This window comes from Schistocerca americana, chromosome 10, assembly GCF_021461395.2.
Source record: "Schistocerca americana isolate TAMUIC-IGC-003095 chromosome 10, iqSchAmer2.1, whole genome shotgun sequence".
Classification (NCBI taxonomy): domain Eukaryota; kingdom Metazoa; phylum Arthropoda; class Insecta; order Orthoptera; family Acrididae; genus Schistocerca; species Schistocerca americana.
The window spans coordinates 169,972,839-170,000,113 of NC_060128.1; the positions used below are offsets into that span (position 1 = coordinate 169,972,839).

At 42.1% G+C, this 27,275-nt stretch overlaps 1 protein-coding gene across 1 annotated transcript in view; it reads right to left on the minus strand.

Annotated features, from left to right (window-relative positions):
• Nucleotides 1–27,275, minus strand: part of LOC124552543 (F-box/LRR-repeat protein 7-like) — a 41,928-nt gene that overhangs the window by 6,085 nt on the left and 8,568 nt on the right. The window contains exons 2-7 of the mRNA XM_047126860.1: nt 25,376–25,857; nt 20,313–20,514; nt 10,324–10,628; nt 7,463–7,648; nt 5,985–6,164; nt 469–693 (exon numbers count right to left, since the gene is read on the minus strand). Of these exons, the coding sequence (XP_046982816.1) occupies nt 469–693; nt 5,985–6,164; nt 7,463–7,648; nt 10,324–10,628; nt 20,313–20,514; nt 25,376–25,857 (1,580 nt within the window). The remainder of the gene's footprint in view (nt 1–468; nt 694–5,984; nt 6,165–7,462; nt 7,649–10,323; nt 10,629–20,312; nt 20,515–25,375; nt 25,858–27,275) is intronic.

Below are 27,275 nucleotides of genomic sequence, written 5' to 3' on the forward strand. Positions count from 1 at the left end.
CTTCAGTCCAGAACACAGTTTTAATCTGCCAGGAAGTTTCACCTCGGACTCAAGCCATCACCACTGCTTTTTGGTCAGAAGTACATTCAGAAAAGACCATGCTTCTGTCGCTTTAGTGCGAAAAGTTTAGAAGGCATTGCAATTTGTGAATATAAAAATTTGATTAAAGAAAAACATATCTGTGCAGACCATACACATTGCACCAGCAAAGCAGCAGGTGTTAAGCTAGTCTTCAATTAAAAAATGGGGTTCCTATTTAAGATTTCAAAGTTGACTCCACTCTCACCCCCTGGGTTGGGGGGGGGGGGGGGGGGGGGGAGAGTCTAGCATGGTGTCATTGGATCTCCCCTGCAGAGAGAAACAACTTATCACAACCCTTTTTTAAATCCTCTATGTAGTTTTCGAGATATTCCCAAAAGCAGTTTTAAATGCATCATCCTGTATAAATATTTTAAGCTCTTTTCTTACCTTAGATTGACAAGCTTGCCAGGAAACTTATCAAATGGGACTCCAGTAACAAGGGAATAGTTGAGTGTCAGGCAGCGCAAACCAGACAATTCGACAATGCTGCTCAGACCTGGCTGCAGCTTTGGAAACTCCATTTCTTCCATGGACAATGTGTGAAGATGCGGTAGCCTGGCAAGGCAAGGTATCACGTCCCCACCAAGACCTTTGCAGCACGATAAGTCCAGTCTGGAACAAACCACAAATGTGCTATTGTTTACCCAGAAAGAGGTGGAAAAAGCAAATTTAATAAATTTTATCCTTACAATGAACGGCATCTGTGAAATAGACCATCTTTGATATAAAGCAAGACAAAATAAGTATCTCTAAGAAAAAGTTACACAAATAAATCACAATCTAATATAGATAGAAAGGGCGGGAGGGGGGGGGGGGGGGGGGGGGCACGTGGTGGATACTTAGGAAGCAACACCACAGCCACAAAAAATGAATGTCACAAAAGCAATACTTATACATGGTGTCTCAAAAGAAAGTTTATATTCGATGGGTCAAAATAAAATGAGGTTGAAGTCTATTGATAAAAATGTTTAATATTGAAATATACAGGTATGGAATTTACTACTTAATGTCCTTTAAATGCAATCCAGCACGACTATGGAACTCATTTAAACGATGAACAAAATTTTGCACGACAGCACAGCACAAGCACTGGGATCGCTGCCACTTTGCTATGGATATTTTATTTCAATTGCGAAAGTCCCTGGAACTCTTCTCTGGACTGCATGGGGCCAATTTATGTCACCCCTCCTGGAGATTAATTTGCCATGGAAAATTTCATGAATTTGCAGTACAGTCTGGATGTGTGTGTTGTGGCTCTGTCTTGCTGAAACCATGTTCATTGGTTACCATCAGGGAAGCTTTATCAATTCAGACACCAAAAAGTCACCTGTCACTGTGTTCTGAATTCAATGTAACTGCAGGACCAGTCTTGTCCTTGGGAAAGTATGATCCAATTATTCCTCAAGCCAATATTACAGCTGATACAATAACTTTGTACGAATACTCATACTTGAGCTTAGGATTCACTGCACTCTAGTAGCGGCAATTTTGCTTTACTGACGTGACTGTTCAGGTGAAACAGCCTTGTCTGGAAACAAGATGTTTGAATGACACTCAGCAACATCATTAAACTGCAGCCTACAGCTGGCATTCTGAGACAAATCCCTGCACCAATTGGATTTTGTATGCGTGTAGTTTAAAGTATTTTTGCAGAATTCAGTGCAGTGGTTGTCTATGCACACTTACAACTGGAGAGGTCAGGATCATTACAGACATGCCAATTTACTCTCTCACCCACTTTTTATGATCTTTGTCACCCCAATGTTGGTTTGGCCAGTGTTCACACAGTCTCCTCAAATGTTTTGAGCTATTTCCAGATAAGAGGAACCCCTCGAGCAATATTTACATTGAGCAATTCACAATCACTGCAAAATTTCCTCCATATTACAGTCGCCCAATCAGTTTTTATTAGATTGTCACACACACACACACACACACACACACACACACACACACACACACACACACACACACACACAAAACCTACATCTCCCTGATTGTCCATCACAGATTTCACTGAAATTTTATGTGAACATTGACATGTTCCCAGTGAACAATTATAAAGTTCAACATTCGTCAAAACAATACACTGGCCTAGATCTGATCATTTGTTTGACTCCATGCGCGACTGTGCAGCTGGTGACTGAGCTGTTGTATCCAAGTCAATATTTTGTTTGAAAGAAGTGAAATTTGACCATCTTTTACAACTTTATGCAATCTCTTAAGACTAATAACAAAAGAGTAATTAGTCATTCAGCCAAAACATTTTAGGAAAAATCTCCCAAAAATATTTCAAAGTTTGGCTTGCTATATCTCTGGTATTAAAGATATGACAAACATGAAACTTGGCATGTACAGGTTGTAACCTAGCACAACAAGTTTATCAAATTTGAATTTTCATTTATACTCCATTTTCCAGTACTGAATCAATCACGAGCAAAGTTGATTTTGTATAAAGGTAAAAATGCAGTATCTTATTCAGCAAAAAACGATGTACTATAAAACTTTACAAACAGTGCTCATTAGAAAGAACATGGTTTTCACTGCAAAAAATTTTATTATTAAGCATTTTTCATTTTCATTTCAAATTATAAATCTACGCCAGTGTTTTGAAGTTCGACTAAATGAATGGTTCTTTTGTGAGCAAACTAACGGATTTTAGTCAAGTAGATGATTCCATAACAATTTTAAAGAATGAAGCATATCACAAAAAATTTCTTCTTTTGATATGATGGATTTTCGAATCCTGTGTTATCAAATGTAACCTATAAATTCCCTGCAAGTTTTCTGTTTGATGGACCCATATCACACACAACTGGCCATATCTCACACAAATGCTCCCACTTTAGATTCAACTTTTTTATTGCTTGAATCATTTCAGCCAACAAGCCCTTAGGAACAGCTGTCTCAGAGTTAGAATAAATGGACTGCACCATTTTCCTACCAAATTTCTGATGACCACAACTTGAGCATTGTTGATAATCTCCTCTGCATGGTCAAAACATGAATCACTGTTTACTTTCATTTCACCAAAGCTGAGAACTAAGTCTTTCATGCCAACTTTAAAAGAATGCAAAATTCCCAAGATTGGCAAAGTTTTACAGAAGTTCTAAATACGGCGCGTACTTCAATGCGAGATTCTTTTAATAATTTCCAAAACAAAATTCTGTCTCAAAATCTGGCAGAAAACCCAAAGAAATTCTGGTCATACATAAAGCACACCAGTGGCGAGACGCCATCAGTACCATCACAGCGCGATAACAATGGGGAAGTCACTGATGACAGTGCCACTAAAGCAGAGTTATTAAACATGGTTTTCCGAAACTCCTTCACCCAGGGAAGACTAAGTAAATATTCCTGAATTCCAATCAAGAACAACTGCCAAGATGAGAAACATAGAAGTAGATATCCTCAGTGTAACGAAGCAGCTCAAATCACTTAATAAAGGCAAGGCCTCCGGTCCAGATGGTATACCAGTCAGGTTCCTCTCAGCGTATGCTGATAAAATAGCTCCATATTTAGCAATTCTATACAACCACTCACTCACAGAAAGATCCATACCTAAAGATTGGAAAATTGCTCACGTTACACCAATACCCAAAAAGGGAAGAAGGAGTAATCTGCTGAATTACAGGCCTATATCACTAACATCGATTTGCAGTAGGATTTTGGAACATATACTGTATTCTAACATTATGAAGTATCTCGAAGAAAATGATTTGTTGACACACAGTCAGCACGGTTTCAGAAAATATTGTTCTTGTAAAACCCAACTAGCTCTTTATACTCATAAAGTAATAAGTGCTATCAACAGGGGATGTCAAATTGATTCCATATTTTTAGACTTCCAGAAGGCTTGACACTGTCCCTCAAGTGTCTTCTAACCAAACTGCATGCCTACGGAGTAACACCTCAGTTATGAGACTGGATTCGTGATTTCCTGTCAGAAAGGTCACAGTTCGTAGTAATAGACGGAAAGTCATCGAGTAAAACGAAAGTAATATCCGGCGTTCCCCAAGGAAGTGTTATAGGCCCTGTATTGTTCCTGATCTATATTAACGACCCTAAATTGAAATGACCACATAGATATTGTGGGTAGAGCAAACCAAATACTGTCAATATAATAGAAGGAAACATTCCACGTGGGAAAAATTATATATATATATATAAAACCAAATACTGTGATTCACTGGCAGAACACTTAGAAGGTGCAACAGGTCCACTAAAGAGACTGCTTACACCACACTTGTCTGCCCTATTCTGGAGTACTGCTGTGCAGTGTGGGATCTGCATCAGGTGGGACTGACGGATGACATCGAAAAAGTAGAAAGAAGGGCAGCTCATTTTGTACTATTGCGAAATAGGGGAGATAGTGTCACAGACATGATACGTGAATTGGAGTGGCAATCACTAAAACAAAGGCGTTTTTCGTTGTGTCGGGATCCGCTCATGAAATTTCAATCAGCAGTTTCCTCCTCCGATTGCGAAAACATTCTGTTGGCACCCACCTACATAGGGAGAAATAATGATCATGATAAAATAAGAGAAATCAGGGCTCGCACAGAAAAATTTAAGTGCTCGTATTTCCCGCATGCGGTTCAAGAGTGGAACGGTAGAGAGACAGCTTGAAGGTGGTTCACTGGACCCTGTGCCAGGCACTTTATTGTGAATAATAGAGTAATCACGTAGATGTTTCAAATTTTGTGAATAACTGATTGGGTTTTCAAAACACTGAGGCACAAATCAATAAAACCTGGAGGAATGCTAATTACCTGAGTCTTCTTTTAATAGTTAGTTCACTTGGAAGATATTTCGGTATGTCCCTGACAAAAGATAATGCTTTATAAGGTAGGAAACCAAGTTTCAGTCTTTGTAGAATCTTCAGGTAACCAGCTAGTACACCCTCCTTTCATAGCCACTTGTTGACCCTCACAAAAAGCCCTGGATCATCCTCTGAACATGTTTTGGTTTTAGTAAATTGACATTCTTTTGTTTACAGTCTTACTTTTGTTTCCTTAATTTCTAATTGTCGCATTAACATCAGTATGTTTTCACAGTTAATATTTTGTCTAGTAGTAATTTCTTCATTAGTTGGTAATATATTTACCTGTGAAATATTTTCTACTTCTTTATGGCAGCTTCTTTTTGTGCCAGAATATCTCTCTCATTATTAGGCCAGCAGTCATCTACTTCTATTTCAGAAGAATGTTAAACTCTTCACTTTTCAAACCCCTTTCATAATCCTAATCGGTAAAATGTGTTGAGCAGACATGCTTTTTCAACTGAATACTAATCTGCACATTTACAAGCACTTATTTTCATTTCGTCTTGTTTTTAGGAAATATATGAAACTTAATTTCTAACATACCTCTCTCTTACAGTTGAGCAAACTGGCACTCATGCAGCAAAACTATTTTTCACTTAAAAACCTAGACTAAAAAAATCTCAATATTTGATAATTATGGCATAACTCTGTACTCAAGCGCAAGTCTCTAACAAAAATCCACACTGTGATAACCTCATCTTTGTATATAAAAGCAATCAGAACAATACGTTATGGGTACTGTGGGATACTGAGTTTGTCGAGTTCACTCCGACGTCACTGGCATGGCTTGCTCCTGCTTGTACAGCTTTGTATCCCTACCGCGTATTATTGTATCCATGCTACATACTAGTCTCTTGTGGACACTACTGTTGTGGATACTGGAACCAGTCATTAACCGACGATAGTCCAATAAGCTGGAAACTGGATCAAAATAAACAAATCTCACTGGGATAAAAACAGTTTGTTTTTCAATCTTAAATACAAAATTGTGCTACCAAGAAGCAACAAAAATCCATAAAAACTCCATTACTCAGTTACTTTGTCTGCTCTACAGCGCAAAGTCAAGAAGACAGCTTACATTTCAAGGTGTTGCAGACGGTAGATCTGAGAGAAAGCAGCATCAGACAGCAGCTCGGCACCTCTGACACTCAGTTCTCGCAATGCAGGGCACCCACGGCTGGCAGCAATTATCGTGTCACTGTCCACACCGAAACTTTCTCGTAGATCAAGCAGTCTCAGTTTCGGGAGGCCACCAGCCCTGGAAGACGAGTATGCAGTTTATATTACGGCAGGTTTATTTTTCCTCGTAGTGGGAAAAGTCACAGCTATTTGATATTAAATGCCAACGAGGAGAGAATAGGCCCCATGACTCACCTTTTTCTACATTCTATACACAAGTCGGAGAGGCAGGCAGAAATACCACCAACAGAGCATTCAGGTGATTAAGGTTCCTTTATTGAAGGAAGCCTAAGCTAAAGGTCACAATGCATGATCTGTTTCAGACCAAGTGCAGTTGCTGGAACACAAACATCTGGTTGGTGGAACTGATTAACAGGCGGGGAAGTCAAAGTTTTCAATTAGTGTGCTCCAGCTACAGTCCGATTAAAATGACTTGATAGTTAACAGCTGTCACTTGCCAATTTAGTGTTGCCACATTGACTGGAGAGCACCTCTCAGTTACAGGTGACATACAAACATGGTGGGTCACTTCACTAATGCTGTTATCCTGTAATGTGAAGAAATAATGGAAGTGGCCACCATGAGGTACACTGGAAACAGCAGATATTATGTCGACAGCTGATTTTAAGCAACTAATGATTGAACTGCAGCAGACAATGTATTTTGTGGCCTGAATTTAAATGCGTGTTTGAAGCTAATCACTATCTCATGATGTGGAATGTATCCGAGAAAATGGCGGTCAACAAGCTGCAGAAGAACTAAAATCACGATCGCTTTGTTTACAGTGATTAAAGCTAACCTCTACAAGCAAACTCGAGACAAGAAATTCAGTTACAGTGCTAAAAGCACACTAATTTCTCACTATCATTGGCTACCTGAAACCATCCTCTCACCGGCTACACAGGCTACTGCATTACTAAAAGGTGAGCACTCCTTGTTGGCACTTTGTTGCTGACAATAGGTGACAGAGGTAGATTCCAAATGAGGAAAGAATGATAGAACAGAAATAAGAGCAAATAAACGTCAATACGATGAAAATGGCAAAAAAAAAGGAAATAAAAATCATATTTAAACCAATTAACCTGCATAAAAATAATGAACTCTTGATTAGATTTTGAAATTAAAAAAATTGTGACATTTGACGAGACACAGCCTTATAAGGTGGAGGTCTTGGCAACAGCACGACACAGCACAAATCTATAAGGATGGTGCTGTAAAACACATAACTACTACTTGACAATAGCTGGGGTACAATTAGTAAAATGCCCGTTACATACTTCAACCAATTATCCAGAATCCTGAGTAATTTTATTGAATTGCATTCCCAATAGACTACATATTCATGTAAGAAAGGCCTGTGTTATACAGATAACTTACTTAAATGCCAGAGCAGCTGAGCCGGGTGGTGGTGGATCAATGAGTGAAATCTTAAGTTCCTGCAAGTTTTTTAGACTTCCCAGGGCAGTAAATGCCTCCCTCGCCTCATCACGGACGATGTCGAACTCGTAAAGTTGCAGACGTTCCAAGCTGTCGGCGCAGACTGTCAGCAGCGGTAGGACACACCTGTGTACCAACGGAAACATGGGTTGCGACGTCTAACTTTTGTCACATGTCAGAGCCCAAAAAAACAGAAGACCATATATTTTAACTCCAAGTTAACGGTGCTTATCCTGTACAGAGAGTAATTCCAAATTAATGTTATTTATCCTGTACAGATAGTAATTTCCTGGATTTTCCCCAGCTTTTACAGTTAAAAACACCTTTTCCGGGGCAAAAATACACTATACCCCAGCTTACAGTTTTTTTTTTATGTCAAGTGACAACATACTTTCCCTTGAAACTGCAAAATTTATGAATCCTTTGAATGGTAAATGTTTTACACAGATGTAGAACTTCACAGCACTTCAGGAAACAAGAACCAACAAACAATGTGTTTTGGTACATTGCAGCATCTGAATATTTCTGACTAGCACAATTATAAATTTCACACCTGTGCACCGAGCATTTCGTGAGTTACCTGGCCAAATACATATTGCATTGAGCACTTCGATTTTTCCACAGAAAAAGCCATTTGTGTGTGAATTGTTCAAGAACTTCCTTTTTTTTGAAGGATTATTATACTTTTTGCCATTGTTATTGCATAATTTGTGGTCTATGAAAGAAAATACAAAAACTAACCTTCAAGCTGGGTCTTTTTAGTGTATGTTCCCCTTTAAGATACATCAGACACAAATGTGCTAGTAAAAGTTTACATAATGGCATAAATGGCTGCTTTTCTGGGCTCAGAAGTTTTCTAAGTTTCTGGTTCTCAACATATTGACTTTTGAATGCTCCATGATTTAAGAAATTCATTGCACATTCTCACACGTAAAATATTTAATCTTGCGTAAAAGGAAACTGACAGTAAAGCTTCCAAAACCACCATTCGGAATATTTTCCTGAGACTTGTTAGAAATGTAAACAGTTTTGATTTTGAAACTTCCTGGCAGATTAAAACTGTGTGCCCGACCGAGACTCGAACTCGGGACCTTTGCCTTTCGCGGGCAAGTGCTCTACCAACTGAGCTACCGAAGCACGACTCACGCCCGGTACTCACAGCTTTACTTCTGCCAGTATCTCGTCTCCTACCTTCCAAACTTTACAGAAGCTCTTCTGCGAAACTTGCAGAACTAGCACTCCTGAAAGAAAGGATATAGCGGAGACATGGCTTAGCCACAGCCTGGGGGCTGTGGCTAAGCCATGTCTCCGCTATATCCTTTCTTTCAGGAGTGCTAGTTCTGCAAGTTTCGCAGAAGAGCTTCTGTAAAGTTTGGAAGGTAGGAGACGAGATACTGGCAGAAGTAAAGCTGTGAGTACCGGGCGTGAGTCGTGCTTCGGTAGCTCAGTTGGTAGAGCACTTGCCCGCGAAAGGCAAAGGTCCCGAGTTCGAGTCTCGGTCGGGCACACAGTTTTAATCTGCCAGGAAGTTTCATATCAGCGCACACTCCGCTGCAGAGTGAAAATCTCATTCCAGTTTTGATTTTGCACTCACTGAAAGCAGTTTGTTACCAAATACTGCATAGTCTCTATCCTAAAACCTCTGACATTTTGCTGTCGGCAGATGCTCTAGGGTGTGCACTGCATTTTGTTGTAAACAGCCCATTTTCTTTGCAACTAAAGTTTTATTTTGATGTTATTTTCTCATTTGTGTTTTACTGCTGCATTATTATTCTGCAGTAATTGGCTAAAGTAAAGTTCTTAATTAAAGAGTTGATCCTTAGCAGTCAAAATTGCAAAAATTTAACAAATCTAAAACAAAAATTCCCATAATTCTAAAAAACTCCTAGGTGTTTCCTGGATGAAAAATTCCTGCATTTTTCCAGTTTTCCAGGGGCATATACACCCTGCTGTAATTGTAGCATTACAATGTTCAGTTTTAACTATTATGTCATTTTCCATTAAAAATGGGATCTTTGTTATAACCACACATTAATTTTCATCAAAAGTACACTAAGAAACATTACTAGACATTAGACATTAACAATGGTCAGCTCACACAGTGGGTTCTTTGACAAGTCTTAAAGGCAGTGTGTCTTAGAAAAATGTTTCCTAATCCTGCAGCCAGTGACAAAAGATGGCTTCTTTTTCAGTGTTACACCAAACTAGTAACCCTGGAAATGTTATGACATTTCTAAGTAGAGGCAAAAAGAACTGATGGTAGAATATCACTGATATGGAAGTGTGAAAGTAATGAACCTAGAATGGAGACCTGGGGGACATTCCAAAAACTTCCCAAGTTACAGGTTGTGACTATGCAACCACTCACTCAAGATGGTATTACTTAAATTTTAAGCAACATTCTTCATTGCAACACACCAAAAGCAGTCTAAAAATCATGAAAAGCTGAAGTAGCCAAAAACTGGAGGCAGGAAAAAGTTCTGCTGGGTACTCTTAGAACTGAACTGAGTACAACCTAAAAAATACAGGTCAAACAATGTTGCGAGTGGAAATAACACCACAAAAAATATGGCAGCTTTCTTAACTTTGCACGTGGGAACAAACACTGTTTTCTCATAATTTTGTATTTAATAAGTGCCTCGTATACACAAGAATGAAATACACTGACCAAATTCTCACTACAAGAATCCCTGCAATACTGTGTTATATGAAACGATTGAATGCATTTGAAACATACTTGTGAACCAAAAGTCAACTCTAGAAAGCTGTACAATTGTATGAGGAGAGGTAGTAACACTCACCTTTTTCCAACCATTGCCCACTTCATGCGTACAGATTTCAGGGTGTTCCTCTTGGCATTCAGGAAGTACCTCAGATCTTCCATATCAATAGTCATCCACCCAAAGTCAACCTCAGCTAGTCGTGGGCACCCATCACCCAAAGGTCGCAGCACGGGAGTGTTTTCCGAAAAGTACTCTTCCAGATCCAGCACACGTAGGTTCTTTAAATGGGACACTGCCTCTGAGAATTTCTCAGACTTCAGCAGTTCATTGGATATCCTCAGAGTGTGTATCCCGGAACACTTTTCAACCAAGTTTTTCAGCACCTGGAACCAAACAATTCCCTTACTCTGTACACACCCACTAACAAAGGAATGGGAAACAAAGAAACACCATTACTGGTAGTTTAAAAATACTTTTTGTCAGTCCCAAAGCATATGATCAATTTACAGCAATAGAAGTTGCTAATTACCATGACAGATGTACCAGTCTAGTGAAGGAAAGTTAGTAAGCTAACTATTAGTCATGAATGCAACCGCTTCATCCACAATCACCAAATTAACTACTTGTCACCTAAAGACTCCTGTAAATGACCAAACTATTTGCCAAACTTAAGTAGTTTTGTCAAGTAACTGACAGTTTGCAACTGTTTTGTGTGTGTCACACACAGACCACATCTGACATGTTAGAAATTTTACAGATAGTTATATTGACAAGATGGCAGACATTTGTGTTGATGTATCACTGTGCATTTTAGGCGAGACAGTTTTTCTACAATTTATCTCACACTACAGTCTAAGATAAAAACAAAAGAACAGTAGAGTGTTGCCTTTCTCCCAGCCATATATTACACAGGAAGATGTTAAGAAGAAAATTAACATCATATGAGGTGCAACCCAAAATACCTAAGAATTTCACTGTAACAGTCAAACCAGTAACAGAACAACATTCTACCACTAGACGTCTTGTACACCTTTTAGCTACTGCGGCACAAAGTTGCGTCACCTTTGGTGGATGCAATTGTGGGTTGTTGTGCATGTCTGAACTGTTTCAGTGCTTCCGCAAACTGTGAAATGGATAATGTGAAGGAGCAACGGGTTTGCATCAATTTCTGTTAAATTTGAAGAAAACTACAGCTGAAATCCACCAGATGTTGACAATGGCACTTGTTGAGTGTACACCGAGTCAAGCAAGAACATTTCATTTCATTGGTTCAAGTGCTTCAAGGCAGGCTGGGAATCTGTGGAAGATAAACATTCTGGTTGACCATCTACATGTCCAACATCAGAAATGATCAACTTAAGTGCACAATGTGATTAACAAAGACCGAAGGCATAAAATTCATAACATTTGTAACAAACTTGGGCTGCCATATGATACACACCAACAAATTGTATCTGGTGAATCAAACACGAGATGAATTGCAACGAAGTTTGTCTCTCGCCTTCTCCGCATTGAGCAACGAAACATCAGGATTCAGATGTGCACTGAGCTCCAATGAAGTTCACTGGGTTATACAGATGTCATACGTATTGCATTTTGAAGAGAAACTCAAAGTCAGTTTTTTTTTTTTTTTTTTACAAACATTCGATATGCGAATCACGAGTGACCCGGCAGACGTCAATACGGTAATCTAATTCTTGCCTTACCCATCCGAGCATGGCATCATCGACTGTGGCAGTCGCTTCCCGTATTCTCTCCCAGACCTCTGCTTCATCATGTGTTATGTGGTAGAGGTGGTACATACACCAGATCATTAATGTGTCCCCACAGAAAAGTCAGAGTGAGTGAGATATGGTGATCACGGAGACCATTTCATGAAACAGCTACCCACTTCTGTAGCACGGCCGACCCATCGATGCAGCAGCTCCGTGTTCAGGTAAACACGAACTTCACGATTAAAATGGGGTGGAGCCCCATCCTGCTGAAAAATGAATGGAGAATCTGACTGCATTTGAGGCATCAGCCATTGCTGCAACATGTCCAAGTAAGAATACCCAGTGACTCCTTATGAATGTCTTTCATATGCACTCCACATTCACTCACACTGGGATGTCTGCTTCTCTTTGCCAGGCACAAGCAACCCGCCAGAATGAATTTGTTATGCCAGTGGTACATGGCCGCCTTTGTTGGTGACTCCTTACCGTACTTGACCATCGGCAAATTACCAAACTACACTGTGGCAGTATACATGAATAAAACTTTCAGGATTTCGCTTCAAAATGACACATGTATGATATCTGTACTATGTTTGGTTCTTGTGCAATAAATAATTGATAGTGTTCCTGGACTTTATGTACTCCCTATATTTATCTATTTTAGCCATTCCCTGGAGCAGCAGCTTGTTCTCTCTCTCTTTTCATCTGCAGTGCTGATGTCACTGCAAGAAACGATTTGTCTGCATTGGAAGCCATTCCCATGGTGTCAAAATACTTTGCAACATGATGCACACAGCATTGACAAAAATGGGGATAAAAATTTGACAAACTGTTGTTATGTCTGCATGCTTGTTGGACAAATTCAAAGAAGGGAAATAGTGAATCTGACAAATGAGTGATCATCTCCAGGAGTCTCAAGACAAAGGCCGGTATTCACCATGCAAATGTTTCAGTCTTCTCTGGCAAATCCTGAGTTTTTATTATCAGTGTTACCACTGCTTCCACCATCCTGCACTTTTTCAATACAAGCAAATGCTCCACTTGAAATGTCTACATTTTGGTACAATCTAACTCAACACACTTTCCATACTGCCAACTTGGTTGAAGTCTAGGGAACAAATAGCAGCGTCATCAGTCCCCTATTCGAAGAATATCGAATATGGAATAAGTGACAAGTCTGACTGTCTTGTGAAATGTACAAGGTAGTGACAAAACTGAGGCACCAATAACAGTACTGACTCCGGAGATGAGAAAGAGTTGCATGTGACACTGAAGTATATTTATCAGCTTGATCAGCAGGCTAGGTCCGATTACAAACCCCCAGGCCTTATCTGTGGCTGGGGTAAGACATTAACGAAAGTAATAATGCATGAACACAAATACAGTTGACAATAGTAAAACGAGGGGAGATAGATAAACAGGTCGGTAAGTCAGTGCAATGGAGAGTCCTTTGGGACTTAACATACGGCAAGACACACCCTTTCTGCAACCATCCCACCAATAACCCAAGGGATAGTGATATGCACTTATACAGATAGTAATATTATTGCATGGACAAAGTATAAAAGGACAACTCGTTGGTGGAGTTGTCATTTGCACTCAGGTGGCTCATGTGGAAAGGTTTCCAACATGGTTATGAATGCACAATGGATATTAGCATACTCTGAATGCAGAATGGTAGTTGAAGCTAGACACCTGGGACATACCATTTTAGAAACTGTTAGGGATTTCAATAATCCACTGTCCACAGTGTCAAGAGTGGGCTGGGAATACCAAATTCAGGCATTACCTCCCACCCTGGACAACACAGTGGCTGACAGCCTTAATTTAATGACAGAGCAGCAGCATTTGTATACAGTTGTCAGTGGTAACACACAAGCAACACTGCCCAGAATAAAACAAAGCAGTGTGAGATGTATGACAAAGATATCTGTCAGGCCAGTCCAGTGAAATTTCGTGTTAATGGACTACAGCAGCAGATGACAGGTCTGAGTGCCTTTGCTAACAGCATCACATCGCTTGCAGCACCTCTCCTGGGCTTGTGATCATGTCAGTTGGACCCTAGATGGCTGGAAAACTGTAGCAAGATCAGACGAGTTCCAATTTCAGTTGGTAAGAGCTGATGGTAGGGTTCAATTATGGCACAAACCCCATGAAGCCATGGACCCAAGTTCCAAACAAGACACTGTGCAAGCTGGTGGTGGCTTCATAATGATGTGGGCTGTATTTACATGGATTGGACAGAGTCCTCTGGTCCAACTGAACCAGTTATTGACTGGAAATGTTTATGTTCAGCTACTTTGAGACCTTTAGCAACCATTTATGGACACTCCCCACCAGTCATGGAATTTGTATGGATGATAATGCGCCATGTCACTGGGCCACAATTGTTCACGATTGGTTTGAATGACATTTTGGACAATTCAAGTGAATAGTTTGGCCACCCAGAGCACCAGACATGAATCCTAGTGAACATTTATGAGACATAATTGGGAGGGGAGTTCGTGCACAAAATCTTGCACCAGCAACACATTCACAATTATGAACAGCTATAGGGGCAGCGTGGCTTGTTCAGGGGATTTCCGATGACTTGTTGAGTCCTGCACTGCACAATATCAGGAGGTATCCCAAGACTCCTGCCACTTGAGTGCATATTCAAAGTGCCACAGATGGAAATAGAACCCACTTTCACCAAGGACTCAAAAAACTTATGTGCTTTTCTGTCACATGCTAGTACAAAGGATGAGGAATCAATGCCACATTCGTAGGAATTACATGAAAGGGCACAGTTAAAAGCAATTTTTTAAAAAGTGTAAAATAAAAATGAGTGGAGTCACTGGTAGCGTGGTAGGATCAATGACCCTGTATGTGGCAGGAGGCACCCCATCCCTAAACAGATTAAAACATTAGATCTGAGAGTAAAAACAAGTTCCTGAGATGAAACAAAGAACCAGTTCAACTGTCCATATTTCATCAACCAACATTAGAGGCAAAGCGTTTGAAGACTGTGCACATCATGGAGGCCCAGGAGGAAGGGGATTCTACTTAGAGAGAGAGAGAGAGAGAGAGAGAGAGAGAGAGAGAGAGAGAGAGAGATTGTTAGAAGTGTCCGAACTATCATAGGGAAGGTAAATTGTAGAATTTAGAAAAGTGGGGTTCATCTATGACAGAATGTATAAAACACTAGTGCGACCCACACTTGACTAAAAGGAGAGATCGAAGCAATTCAGGGGCAAGCCGCTACAGTTGTTACCCATTGTTTCACCAACGTGTATTACATAGATGCTTTGTGAACTCAATCTGGAATCACCTGAGAAAAACGACTTTCTTTTCACGAGACAGTTAAAATTTAAACAACTGGCAATTGAAGCTGATTGTAAAATCATTCTACTGCCGCCAATGTACATTTCGCATAACAAGCATAAAGATAAGAGAAATTATGACTTGTACAGAGGCATACAATCATTTTTCCCTCATTCTTTTTGCAAGTGGAACAAGAAAGGAAGTGACTATAAGTAGTATAAAATAGCCTCCTCCATGCACCATACAGTGGTTTGCAGAGGGTGAATGCAGAGCTGCCCACCAGATATTCCTCTCCAAGCAAGTAGATACCTCTGCAGACACAAACCTGCACCCAGGATTGTCAAAACAAGTAATCACTTCTCTGATCAAGTGGTCAGCCAATTTGTTCCCTAGGACACCCACATGACTTTGAACTCTGAAAAAGACAAGTTCTGTGACTAACAAGGAACTCCTCGAGTGCAACGTCCCAAAAGGGCAGTGGTGTTTATGACATCTGATGCCCCCACATATTGCCTACCATGCAAACACAATAACTACCAATGGCAACAGGGAGCAGGACAGGAAGTATGTAATGGTGAGCACAGCAAAAGGCTGCTGAGCATAGTTGAACTGCTTCATCGAGAGAGAATTCTGAACAGTGTTAGTGGTATTGATACACTGCAGAACAATGGCAACAACTAAGTGATAGATGAAATATTATCATTTCTAGTCAATAGAATGCATAGCATTTTGTACATTCGACTGTATGAACAATGTACATGAGGAGTACAATAACAAAGATATTTGCTTAGCAAGTGATGTGACACTGAAACAGGTGTTGAGCCATGTATGAGCATTGCCTTACAGGAAGCACATATCCCATCTCCAGTGAAATGTTGTAAAGGACAATCTTTGTACAAGGAGCAGGAGCTAAACAATTACATACATAGGTCATCTCCAACATAGTTAAAAAAAAAAAAAAAAAAAAAAAACTATTCCGATCAGAGTCTGAATAAGTCCACAGCAGTATGACCATATAGTGCATAAGAAAAACAAAACAACGCACATGAGAATCCAAAATTGGCCCAAAAATTTGTAGCTGAGAAACTTATCCCAACACTCAGTAAGGAATTTGTTTTCAACTCTGACCAATTGGAATTTGAAGAGGAAATACATATGAATGGAACCCCGGAAATTAGAGGTACCAAGAGTCATACCAAGATCAACTAATGTCAATGCCTAATGCATTCATAAACAATTATGCCGACTCAATCTGGACGGTAAATTGGCTGGACAGTTATGCTGTGACAAGGGGGTGAGCGGGGAGGGGGGGGGGCGGGTGAAGAGGGTGGAGGGGGTGGAGGGGGGGGCGGGTGAAGAGGGTGGAGGGGGGGGGCGGGTGAAGGGGGTGGAGGGGGGGGGTGAAGAGGGTGGAGGGGGGGGCAGGTGAAGAGGGTGGAGGGGGGGGGGCGGGTGAAGCGGGTGGAGGGGGGGGGGCGGGTGAAGCGGGTGGAGGGGGGGCGGGTGGAGGGGGGGGCGGGTGAAGAGGGTGGAGGGGGGGGCGGGTGAAGAGGGTGGAGGGGGGGGCGGGTGAAGAGGGTGGAGGGGGGGGGCGGGTGAAGAGGGTGGAGGGGGGGCGAGGGAAGAGGGTGGAGGGGGGGGGCGAGGGAAGAGGGTGGAGGGGGGGAGCGGGTGAAGAGGGTGGAGGGGGGGAGCGGGTGAAGAGGGTGGAGGGGGGGAGCGGGTGAAGAGGGTGGAGGGGGGGAGCGGGTGAAGAGGGTGGAGGGGGGGAGCGGGTGAAGAGGGTGGAGGGGGGGGGGCGGGTGAAGAGGGTGGAGGGGGGGGCGGGTGAAGAGGGTGGAGGGGGGGGCGGGTGAAGAGGGTGGAGGGGGGGCGGGTGAAGAGGGTGGAGGGGGGGGGGCGGGTGAAGAGGGTGGAGGGGGGGGCGGGTGAAGATGGTGGAGGGGGGGGCGGGTGAAGATGGTGGAGGGGGGGGGGCGTGTGAAGATGGTGGAGGGGGGGCGGGTGAAGATGGTGGAGGGGGGGCGGGTGAAGAGGGTGGAGGGGGGGCGGGTGAAGAGGGTGGAGGGGGGGCGGGTGAAGAGGGTGGAGGGGGGGCGGGTGAAGAGGGTGGAGTGGGGGGGGCGGGTGAAGAGGGTGGAGTGGGGGGGCGGGTGAAGAGGGTGGAGGAGGGAGGGCGGGTGAAGAGGGGGGGGGCGGGTGAAGAGGGTGGAGGGGGGGGGGGCGGGTGAAGATAGTGGAGGGGGGGCGGGTGAAGATGGTGGAGGGGGGGCGGGTGAAGATGGTGGAGGGGGGGCGGGTGAAGATGGTGGAGGGGGGGGCGGGTGAAGATGGTGGAGGGGGGGCGGGTGAAGAGGGTGGAGGGGGGGGGGCGGGTGAAGCGGGTGGAGGGGGGGCGGGTGGAGGGGGGGGCGGGTGAAGAGGGTGGAGGGGGGGGGGCGGGTGAAGCGGGTGGAGGGGGGGCGGGTGGAGGGGGGGGCGGGTGAAGAGGGTGGAGGGGGGGGCGGGTGAAGAGGGTGGAGGGGGGGGCGGGTGAAGAGGGTGGAGGGGGGGGCGGGTGAAGAGGGTGGAGGGGGGGGCGGGTGAAGAGGGTGGAGGGGGGGGCGGGTGAAGAGGGTGGAGGGGGGGCGAGGGAAGAGGGTGGAGGGGGGGGGGCGAGGGAAGAGGGTGGAGGGGGGGAGCGGGTGAAGAGGGTGGAGGGGGGGAGCGGGTGAAGAGGGTGGAGGGGGGGAGCGGGTGAAGAGGGTGGAGGGGGGGAGCGGGTGAAGAGGGTGGAGGGGGGGGAGCGGGTGAAGAGGGTGGAGGGGGGGAGCGGGTGAAGAGGGTGGAGGGGGGGGAGCGGGTGAAGAGGGTGGAGGGGGGGGGCGGGTGAAGAGGGTGGAGGGGGGGGCGGGTGAAGAGGGTGGAGGAGGGAGGGCGGGTGAAGAGGGGGGGGGCGGGTGAAGAGGGTGGAGGGGGGGGGGGCGGGTGAAGATAGTGGAGGGGGGGCGGGTGAAGATGGTGGAGGGGGGGCGGGTGAAGATGGTGGAGGGGGGGCGGGTGAAGAGGGTGGAGGGGGGGGGGCGGGTGAAGCGGGTGGAGGGGGGGCGGGTGGAGGGGGGGGCGGGTGAAGAGGGTGGAGGGGGGGGCGGGTGAAGAGGGTGGAGGGGGGGGCGGGTGAAGAGGGTGGAGGGGGGGGCGGGTGAAGAGGGTGGAGGGGGGGGCGGGTGAAGAGGGTGGAGGGGGGGGGCGGGTGAAGAGGGTGGAGGGGGGGGCGGGTGAAGAGGGTGGAGGGGGGGGCGGGTGAAGAGGGTGGAGGGGGGGGCGAGGGAAGAGGGTGGAGGGGGGGAGCGGGTGAAGAGGGTGGAGGGGGGGAGCGGGTGAAGAGGGTGGAGGGGGGGAGCGGGTGAAGAGGGTGGAGGGGGGGAGCGGGTGAAGAGGGTGGAGGGGGGGCGGGTGAAGAGGGTGGAGGGGGGGCGGGTGAAGAGGGTGGAGGGGGGGCGGGTGAAGAGGGTGGAGGGGGGGCGGGTGAAGAGGGAGGAGGGGGGGCGGGTGAAGAGGGCCCCGGGAGGGAGGGTCGGAGTCGCCAGTGTTCTCTCTCAGTAACATCTGTTGTTTTGGGACTCTAGGTTTGGTTTTGGGTACAATTTTTTCCCAATGTTTTACCTCCCGCTGTGGGCTACACAGATGCTACACTAACAGGTATTTAAATTTTTCGTCTATTACTAATTTAAACAACAAATATGTTGAAAACATTACTATAAAGAATTGTAAAGGATTTCATCTGAAAACAACACACACTGGAGAATTTAGAAACCTGTGTTCACTAGCTTTTGACACCACCTCACTGTGAGAGCAAATGTTAGGGGGAAGCTAGTTTAGTTCATGTATAAGGTGTGATCAAAAAGTAATGGGAATTTGTTTTTCTTAAAGATTTATTATTTATTGATCATCATCGGCGCTGCCGCCTTCAAAGTAATCCCCCTGATACAATACTCTTACCAACACTTTTTCCAGTCTGGGAAGCACATCTGGATCTCACTTCTTGTTACAGTGTTCAGCTCCTTCAGCAATTCAGTTTTTACCTCATCAATGGTAACAATGTCCTTTCACATCAGGGAAAAAGGTTACACGGGGTCATGCGCAGCGAATGCAGTCACTGCGGTAATATAACAGCTGTGTTTTTTGCCACAAAATCACAAACAAGAACTGCATTAGAGGGAACAAAATCATGTTTGGATGACTGGTTTTTCCATATTTTTTTTAGATTGCTTCACACAAATGGCACTTAACTTCCAGGTAGTCTTCTTTGTTGATTGTACGATCATAAGGCAGGAACACTCAATGCACTATACCATTGTAATTAGAGGAAACAGTGAGAAGAACATTCTAATGTGATTGCCTCTGCTGAATTTTTTAGGTTAAGTCTCTTTAGACAGTTTCCACTGGGACTGTGACTTTCGTTCCATGTCATGACCGTATATACACACCAATGTTTTGTCACCTGTTACAATCTTCTAAAGAAGTTCTGAATCACTGCTGACTTAATTCAGCAATTCCTGGGCAATGTCTGTGCGATGTTTCTGCTGTAATTCAATTTCAGAACAAACTTTGCCGTTACATGTTTCATGCCAAAAACATCCCAAAAAATTGTTTGGCATGAGCCAAAGGATAAGCCAACAGCAGCAACCTCTCTAATGGTGATTGGATAATTTTACAGAACCATTTTCTTTGCGTCTTCAACATTGTCATCAGTAATTTATGCATTAGGACATCCAGGGTCATTAGCTTCAATGCCTTCTCAATCCTCTTTGTGAAGTATATATCACTCGTAAACTTGAGTATTACAGTAGAATCGTCAAACACCAGTCAACTTTTTTTTTCTTTCAAGCAAAATTTAATGCAAATTCTTTGATCTATATTATTCAAAAATTAAAATATGTAAGTCTGTGAAATTGAATTCCCGTTACTTTTGATCACACCTCGCATAGTACTTAATGGCAAATATTTAAAAGAAATATGGTAATCTCCAACATTAAACAGCAACACTTTACAGAATGTTACACTTACTGAGTAGCTGAGCTTCTGCGTGTAATGCAGGCGCAGCTCGGAGAGTCTCTGGCATTTGTTGTAGAGTGCACGGAAGACACCAGATTTGGCACCACGCCGCATGCAAACTTTACGCAAGTTTGGCACATCACAGAAAGTCTGTATTGCCTCTCGGTCGGTCCTGCCACCCTTGCAGGTGTCCGAGTCACAATCACTCCAGCTCCTGTCGCACAACAATATGCTGAAAGCTCATTCCTGAATAGCTGCTCGAACATGTGACAGTCAACTTTCTTGCATAACACACTACAGTAGCTTATTTTTGCTTCTATAATAAAAGTTATGTACCACTGAACCCACAAGCAGACAGACAGGAATAAACCCTTACCTCTATTAAATGGTGCTATATGTAGACACAAAAAAAAAAGAGAGAGGGAGTAGCAACACAAACTTTTTAAACAGCCAGTTACTTCACAGCAAAAGAAAGGTTATATGCATAGCCGGGTTATGTTTATCAAAAAGCTAACTTCACTAATCATTAATCCATTACTAAAAAGTTAACTCAGTCAAACTTTAAAGCGTTACTTTACAGCAGATTTATTGGAAGTTAAAATTACTCATTAACGTTTAACAGTAAACTTTATGTGGTGAGTACTGAAATGATCAAGTGAATAAAACTTATTATTGTTGCTTCGATAAAAATGTTTTCACTAGCGGTAAGTTTAGGTGGGACATAGAAGATAAATAAAGAAACAGTTTAATCTTTTAGTTTTATAATTATTTAGTTATCAATGTTAAATCACAGGAGAATGAAACCACAGGAGAATCAGCATCTGGCATAATGTACATATTTCCCTTTATGAACATCACTATGTTAAAGTTTTCATCCAAGAGCACAGCTCATTTAGGAGACAAAATGCCTTCACCCACAGAAAAAAATTCATTCAACTGCAGCACTATAAGGGTATTTTATTTAATAAATCAATTAACTAAATTAAGGCTCTAAGGCTAAGCCCTAACTGTCTTGTTTAGGCAATCAATTTACAATTCAAAAGTATTTCTTTCCACGATCTGGGTACAAATTTAATGTAATATTTTAACACGGCCCCAGATTTTCATTAGTTGCAGAGCTAGAATCCAATTTCATGATTTAGTTTCCACAGTCAGTCAATCCACTAACCAACTGAAAGCAGTATTTAACACAAACTCAGTAAACAAGCAAACAGCCAACAGCTAGTCAGTCTCTCTCAAACTGCTTACATCAATCATGCACACCTAGGTGTAACTGTACACCTATTTGAACTGAACTTGTCAGAATGATTTCTGCAGGTGGTGTGGCATCAACAACACTAGGTACCTAAATAACTTAATGTACTCCACGAAAGTTAAGGAGTTATGAGTCTGTTAATATTTAAAAAAAAAGTTAATCTGTTAATTGGAAAGTTGACGCGAGAATTAATGCTGTTGAGCCCACCTATGGGTATGTGGAAGCAAATAAGGCCTTCTCTACCATGCTCACTAATATTTATGTCACACTATCACAGAACAGTTTTGATTACACGAGTAGGTGTTCCCTGAGGCTGTCTACACCTAATGCAATTCTTGTGCAAACATCTGACATTAATAACTATTTTTATTATAACTGTCATTAATTTGTGGTAGATGAAATATGTTTTGAAGTTATACTTTTTTGATGTTTTATTCTGGCCAACAAAAAACTGAGATAGTCCAAATTTGATAACTGACGACAACCAGGATTCAGCAGGTTTCCTCTTCTCTGTATAACACATGAAATGACAATTCAGTACAAACTAGTGATACATAGAGTGGTAAAACATGTGGAGATTAACTACAGTTTGACTTGAATGGACACTTTTGAAATGTTATTCTGTTGTCAAGTCATGAAGTCAGTGATATGTGTGACTGGCCACTGTAACTTAAATATTTTAGCCACAATTCAGATTTGAAGAGATCTCTCTGAGTAAGTAGGCATTCACAACATGTTCTTAAAAAATTTTGTTAGTTTCATCTTGTTAGATAGCGCGTTATTTTTTACCGATTTTTACTAACATGGAGAAGTCCCTATCAGTGGGATCAACTTTTTGAAACCATCTATATGATGATGTACGTTAAGATCCCAGGTATCACACACTGCTGTCATTCACCCAGGTATGCCCTCATTTGCGAGTAACTGACCAAAAAAATAAAAATTTTAAAAAATAAAAATTTTAAAAAATAAAAATTTTACGGGACGTTCACCAGTGGTGAAAGAAAGATTTTTTAGGTTGGTCATGTGGTGTAACTGTAGCGTAAGGCCTTCACATGCTCAAGGCTATGGCTTCGTACCTCGTCACAAACTTTAAAATGTTTTATTTTTAAATATCGAAATGAATGATTGATATTTTTATTTAATTAATTGGCTTAAGTGTAATTTTATTTCTATTCCTTTGTCACATTTTAATCATATGAGTTTTCATTTGGTTTCATTGTTTCTTTATATCATTCTTTTTGCACATGGAATTTTTGTGAATGTGGATTTAATAATGATTTCAGAATGAGATTTTCACTCTGCAATGGAGTGTGCGCTGATATGAAACTTACTGGCAGATTAAAACTGTGTACTGGACTGCTTCAGTTCTGCAAGAACCTCATCTCCTATCTTCCAAACTTCACAGAAGCTCTTCTGCGAACTTTGCGGAACTAGCACTTCTGGAAGAAAAGATACTGCGGGGACATGGCTTAGCCACAGCCTGGGGAATGTTTCCAAAATGGGATTTTCACTCTGCAACAGAGTGTGTGCTGATGTTAAACTTCCTGGAAGATTAAAACTATACCTAGATCAATGTGGTACTAAATTCCAGTTACTCCGTAGTACTGAGTTCACCTCACAGCCTCTTAATATTCTTCTCCCTTTTGCTATTAGCTGCAGAAATTTTTTTCATACTCAGGGAAAAAAGCACGAAAACAACTCAGAACAGTTACATTAGCAATCATAATTGTTGCCCACAAACAAACTTGTTAACAGTGAAGAAACAGAAGGATAATGATGTAGGCCGAAGCAACAAATCAAAATACGCACCAACGAAGGATTCGAACCCACATCTCCTGCTTACTAGGCAGATGCACTGGCTATTCCACCACACAGGCACTGTCTCCCTTCCTTTAGGCACGAGGTGGAATTTGTATCACACCCCCACCAGAACCCATGACAAGCAAAAAGATCTACATCTACATATCTACAATGTATACTCCACTAGCCGCCAGGCGGGGTGTGGTTGAAGGCACTATTCGCACCGAAGTCATATTTCCCCCCATCTGTTCCACTTGCGGATTGCGCGAGTGAAAAATGAACGCCTCAGTACGAGCTCTAATTTCCCTTATCTTTGAATGGTGATCACTGAGCGATATGAAAGTTGGTAATTATGTATGCTTTACATCCTCGGCAAAGATCGGAAATTGGAATTTGGTGAGCAGCCCCTTCCGTTTAGCACGTCGTCTATCTGCAAGAGTGTCCCACTTCAAACATTCAACGAGATTTATAATGCTCTCGTGATGACTAAATGTACCAGTCTTGAATCTTGCCACTCTTCTTTGGACCTTCTCAATCTCTTGAATCGGACCCAACTGGTAAGGGTCCCATACAGACGAACAATACTCCAAGACTGGGCGAACTAATGTATTGTAAGCAATTTCCTTTGTTGAAGGATTGCATCACTTCAGGATTGTACCAATAAACCGCAATCTAGAGTTCATCTTACCCATTACTTGTGTAATCTGATCGTTCCATCTGCGATCACTTTGTATAGTCACACCCAGATAACTGACGGATGTTACTGCTTCCTAAGACTGGGCATTTATTTTGTACTCTTACATTAATGGGGATTTTCGCTTTGTTATGCGCAGTAGGTTACACTTACTAATATTGAGAGATAAATGCCAGCCCTTACAGCAAGCATTTATTTTCTGCAAATCCTCACTGATTTTTTCACAACTTTTGCGGGATTACTTTCTTTAGACTACAGCATCACCGGCAAACAGTCTAATGCTGCTGTCAATACCATCAACCATATTGTTTATGTAAATCGTAAAAAGCAGTGGACCTATTACACTGCCCTGGGGCACACCTGATATTACGCTTGATTCTGTAGAAGTCTCCCCATTCAGGATGACATACTGCTCTGTTAGAAAACTTTCTATCCAACCGCATATGTCATTGGATAGACCCTAAGTGCGCACTTTTTGGAGCAAGAAACTGTGCGGAACTGAGTCTAACGCCTTTCGAAAGTCGAGGAATACTGCATCAATCTGGGAGCAGCTATCTAGAGCCTGTTGTATATCATGCACAAAGAGGGCCAGCTGTGTCACGACCACTGCTCCCTAAAACCAGCATGGTTTTAGACCATGCTGGTTCCTGCAGATGAGCTTCTCACAGTCTAGAAAGATCATCACGTCTGAACACAATATATGTTCAATGATTCTACAACAAATCGATGTCAGTGAAACTGGCCGGTAATGACATGCATCCAATTTTATGCCCTGACAGGGCTCTTCTCACTGCATTTCTACTTCTCCATCAGTTTTGCCTGTGGGGATCCTTTGGTGATTTATGCCACCTTTACTAGCTAATACAGCAAGCTCTTATCTTTTTTTTAGAACAGACACATGTGCTCACACAAACTGTCAGTGTCCTTTTATCTTCCTGTTTGCTCTTGTGCAACATCCCACACAAGATGATCATTTCATCACAGAATCAAACAAACCCAAAATCCAGTATTATAGGTTCAGTTGAACTGTTACAAAAAATGTTTGTTTTTCCACCTTTCAAAAACATTCTAAGACGTTCTTGGCAAAGTTACACACAAAATAATACAACAACTTTGATTTCAATTCCTTTTAAAGGGTCATAAAGGCAGAACCCTTTTTGAATATAAAAATAGAATGTTATAATTGTCTAACCTGAGCTCAACACACACACCAAAAATTTACCATATTCACATTGAAATACAAGACAAAGTTATCTCACTAACATTTTCGTAAGTGGAGTACAAATATGCAGCTTGCTGTTTTTGTATTTGCAAATTTCTTACCTGATCTCATACTCCTTATCAGTCCATAACTCTGCATCTTGTGACAGCCTTTTCCAACGGGAGCTCACTTTCTGTATATCAACGAGTTCACTGAAAGACAGGTGGGAAAATATCTTTAGCAAAATTTCATCTGGCAAGGTGTCAATGCTTAAACACTGGGAGCCTGTGTCGAGTGCTGCATTGCCAGTTGTATCAGCGACATTTGTTTCCAACTGCTGCGGGTCCAAATTTGTCATAGACACCTCTGACTCATCAGGTGTGGTGCCTGAACTTTCTAGAGGGGAAGTGACACTGGACAGAGGAGCTTTGGATGAGTCACTGCTCCGACACATTGCGACGTCTTCACTGCCCTCCTTGCATTCTTCACTGGGCTCCACTTCGGAAGTCATCTCACTGTTGTCTCTCTCTTCAGACCTCTGGGAGATGGGAGGTGCTGAGGGAGGGGATGTCACACAGTCCTCTGCCTGAGATACTTGCAGACACTGTAAGAAACAACAAAATTAATGAACAAAAGCATATAAAAATCTTACCATTTTTATAAATAACTAGCAAACCTGGCAATGCTTCGCAATTGCAAACGCACTATATAAGAATTGTGTACAAATCCCATTCTGTTTCTTCCCATTTGCTCCCTCCTGCCCAAATCTATCTGGTAGTAACTTTAATGAGGTTATTACTCAGTTTTAATCTGAATGGCTAAGACTACAAATATTCAGATGATACATATTCCACAGTAGTATTATAGTCTTAAGTCTATATGCCATACATATAACTTCATTCTTTCTCTTAAAACTGTGAGGAAGAAAACGAAACTGCACATTTTCACACCACAGTATTTTCTTTCCCACAGAAAAACTGAACACTGTTGTTTAAAAAAATACATATATAGCCTCTGTTACTAAGAATGTTTAGCATATTATTGTATAAAAATAAGAAAAACAATCAAGAAATTTTCAAGATTTTTGCTAGCAATGTTTCCTATCTCCAATGTCTGAATGTTTACTATAACATTGTCTAAATTTCGAAATAAATTTGTCAACAACATTGACATTTTTACTAACATTTTCCCCTTATGTGTTACATATATATTTATGTAACATACATATTAAAAATACACAGTTTATATACTACTGAACATTTACTAAGAGTATCATGCAAAAATTTGAAGTAGAGCATCATGTGTAAATGTGAAGTAAATTGGTCAAAATGAGATTGTGTGCATGCATGTACACATGCGTGAAAATGTCCATTCAAACACTTATGACAGTACCGTGTAAAAATCTTATGTAAATCAGTCAACAATTTTTGGAGACAAAGTTAAACGATGACTTGTCTTTATATAGTAGCATATGTTCATATTCAGCTCTAAATGTCAATCTACAGCTGTTCTCTGCAAATTCCATAAGTATATGGCAGAGGGTACTTCCTATTCAACAACCAGGGTGTATATGCAGACCAGGAAAAAATTCCCAGATTTCCCAATTAGAAATACACTTTCTCCCGGGTGAAAACATACTTTTCCCCCGTTAACTGACAGTATATTTTCTCTCCGGATTGGGAAAATTATCAATCTTTGGAATAGTTATTGTTTATGCATGGGTGTTGAATTAACCGATGCTTTAGAAAACTAAACTCAGGGAAAAAATCAAATTTTGGAAAGATCTTTAATTTACAGCAACATGTATGCTGTATATTTTTGTATTACCAAACACCACATATTACCTACTTGTGTTTTTGTAAGCAGTAATAGCTCATGTCACGTGATATCACCAGCCAATGACAGCAGACATTCAGAGCTTAGGACACATGATGTAGTCAGCCAATAGCAACATCACTGTTAAGTAGCGCGAACACACAAACAGGAAGAGCTTAGGACACATGATGTAGTCAGCCAATAGCA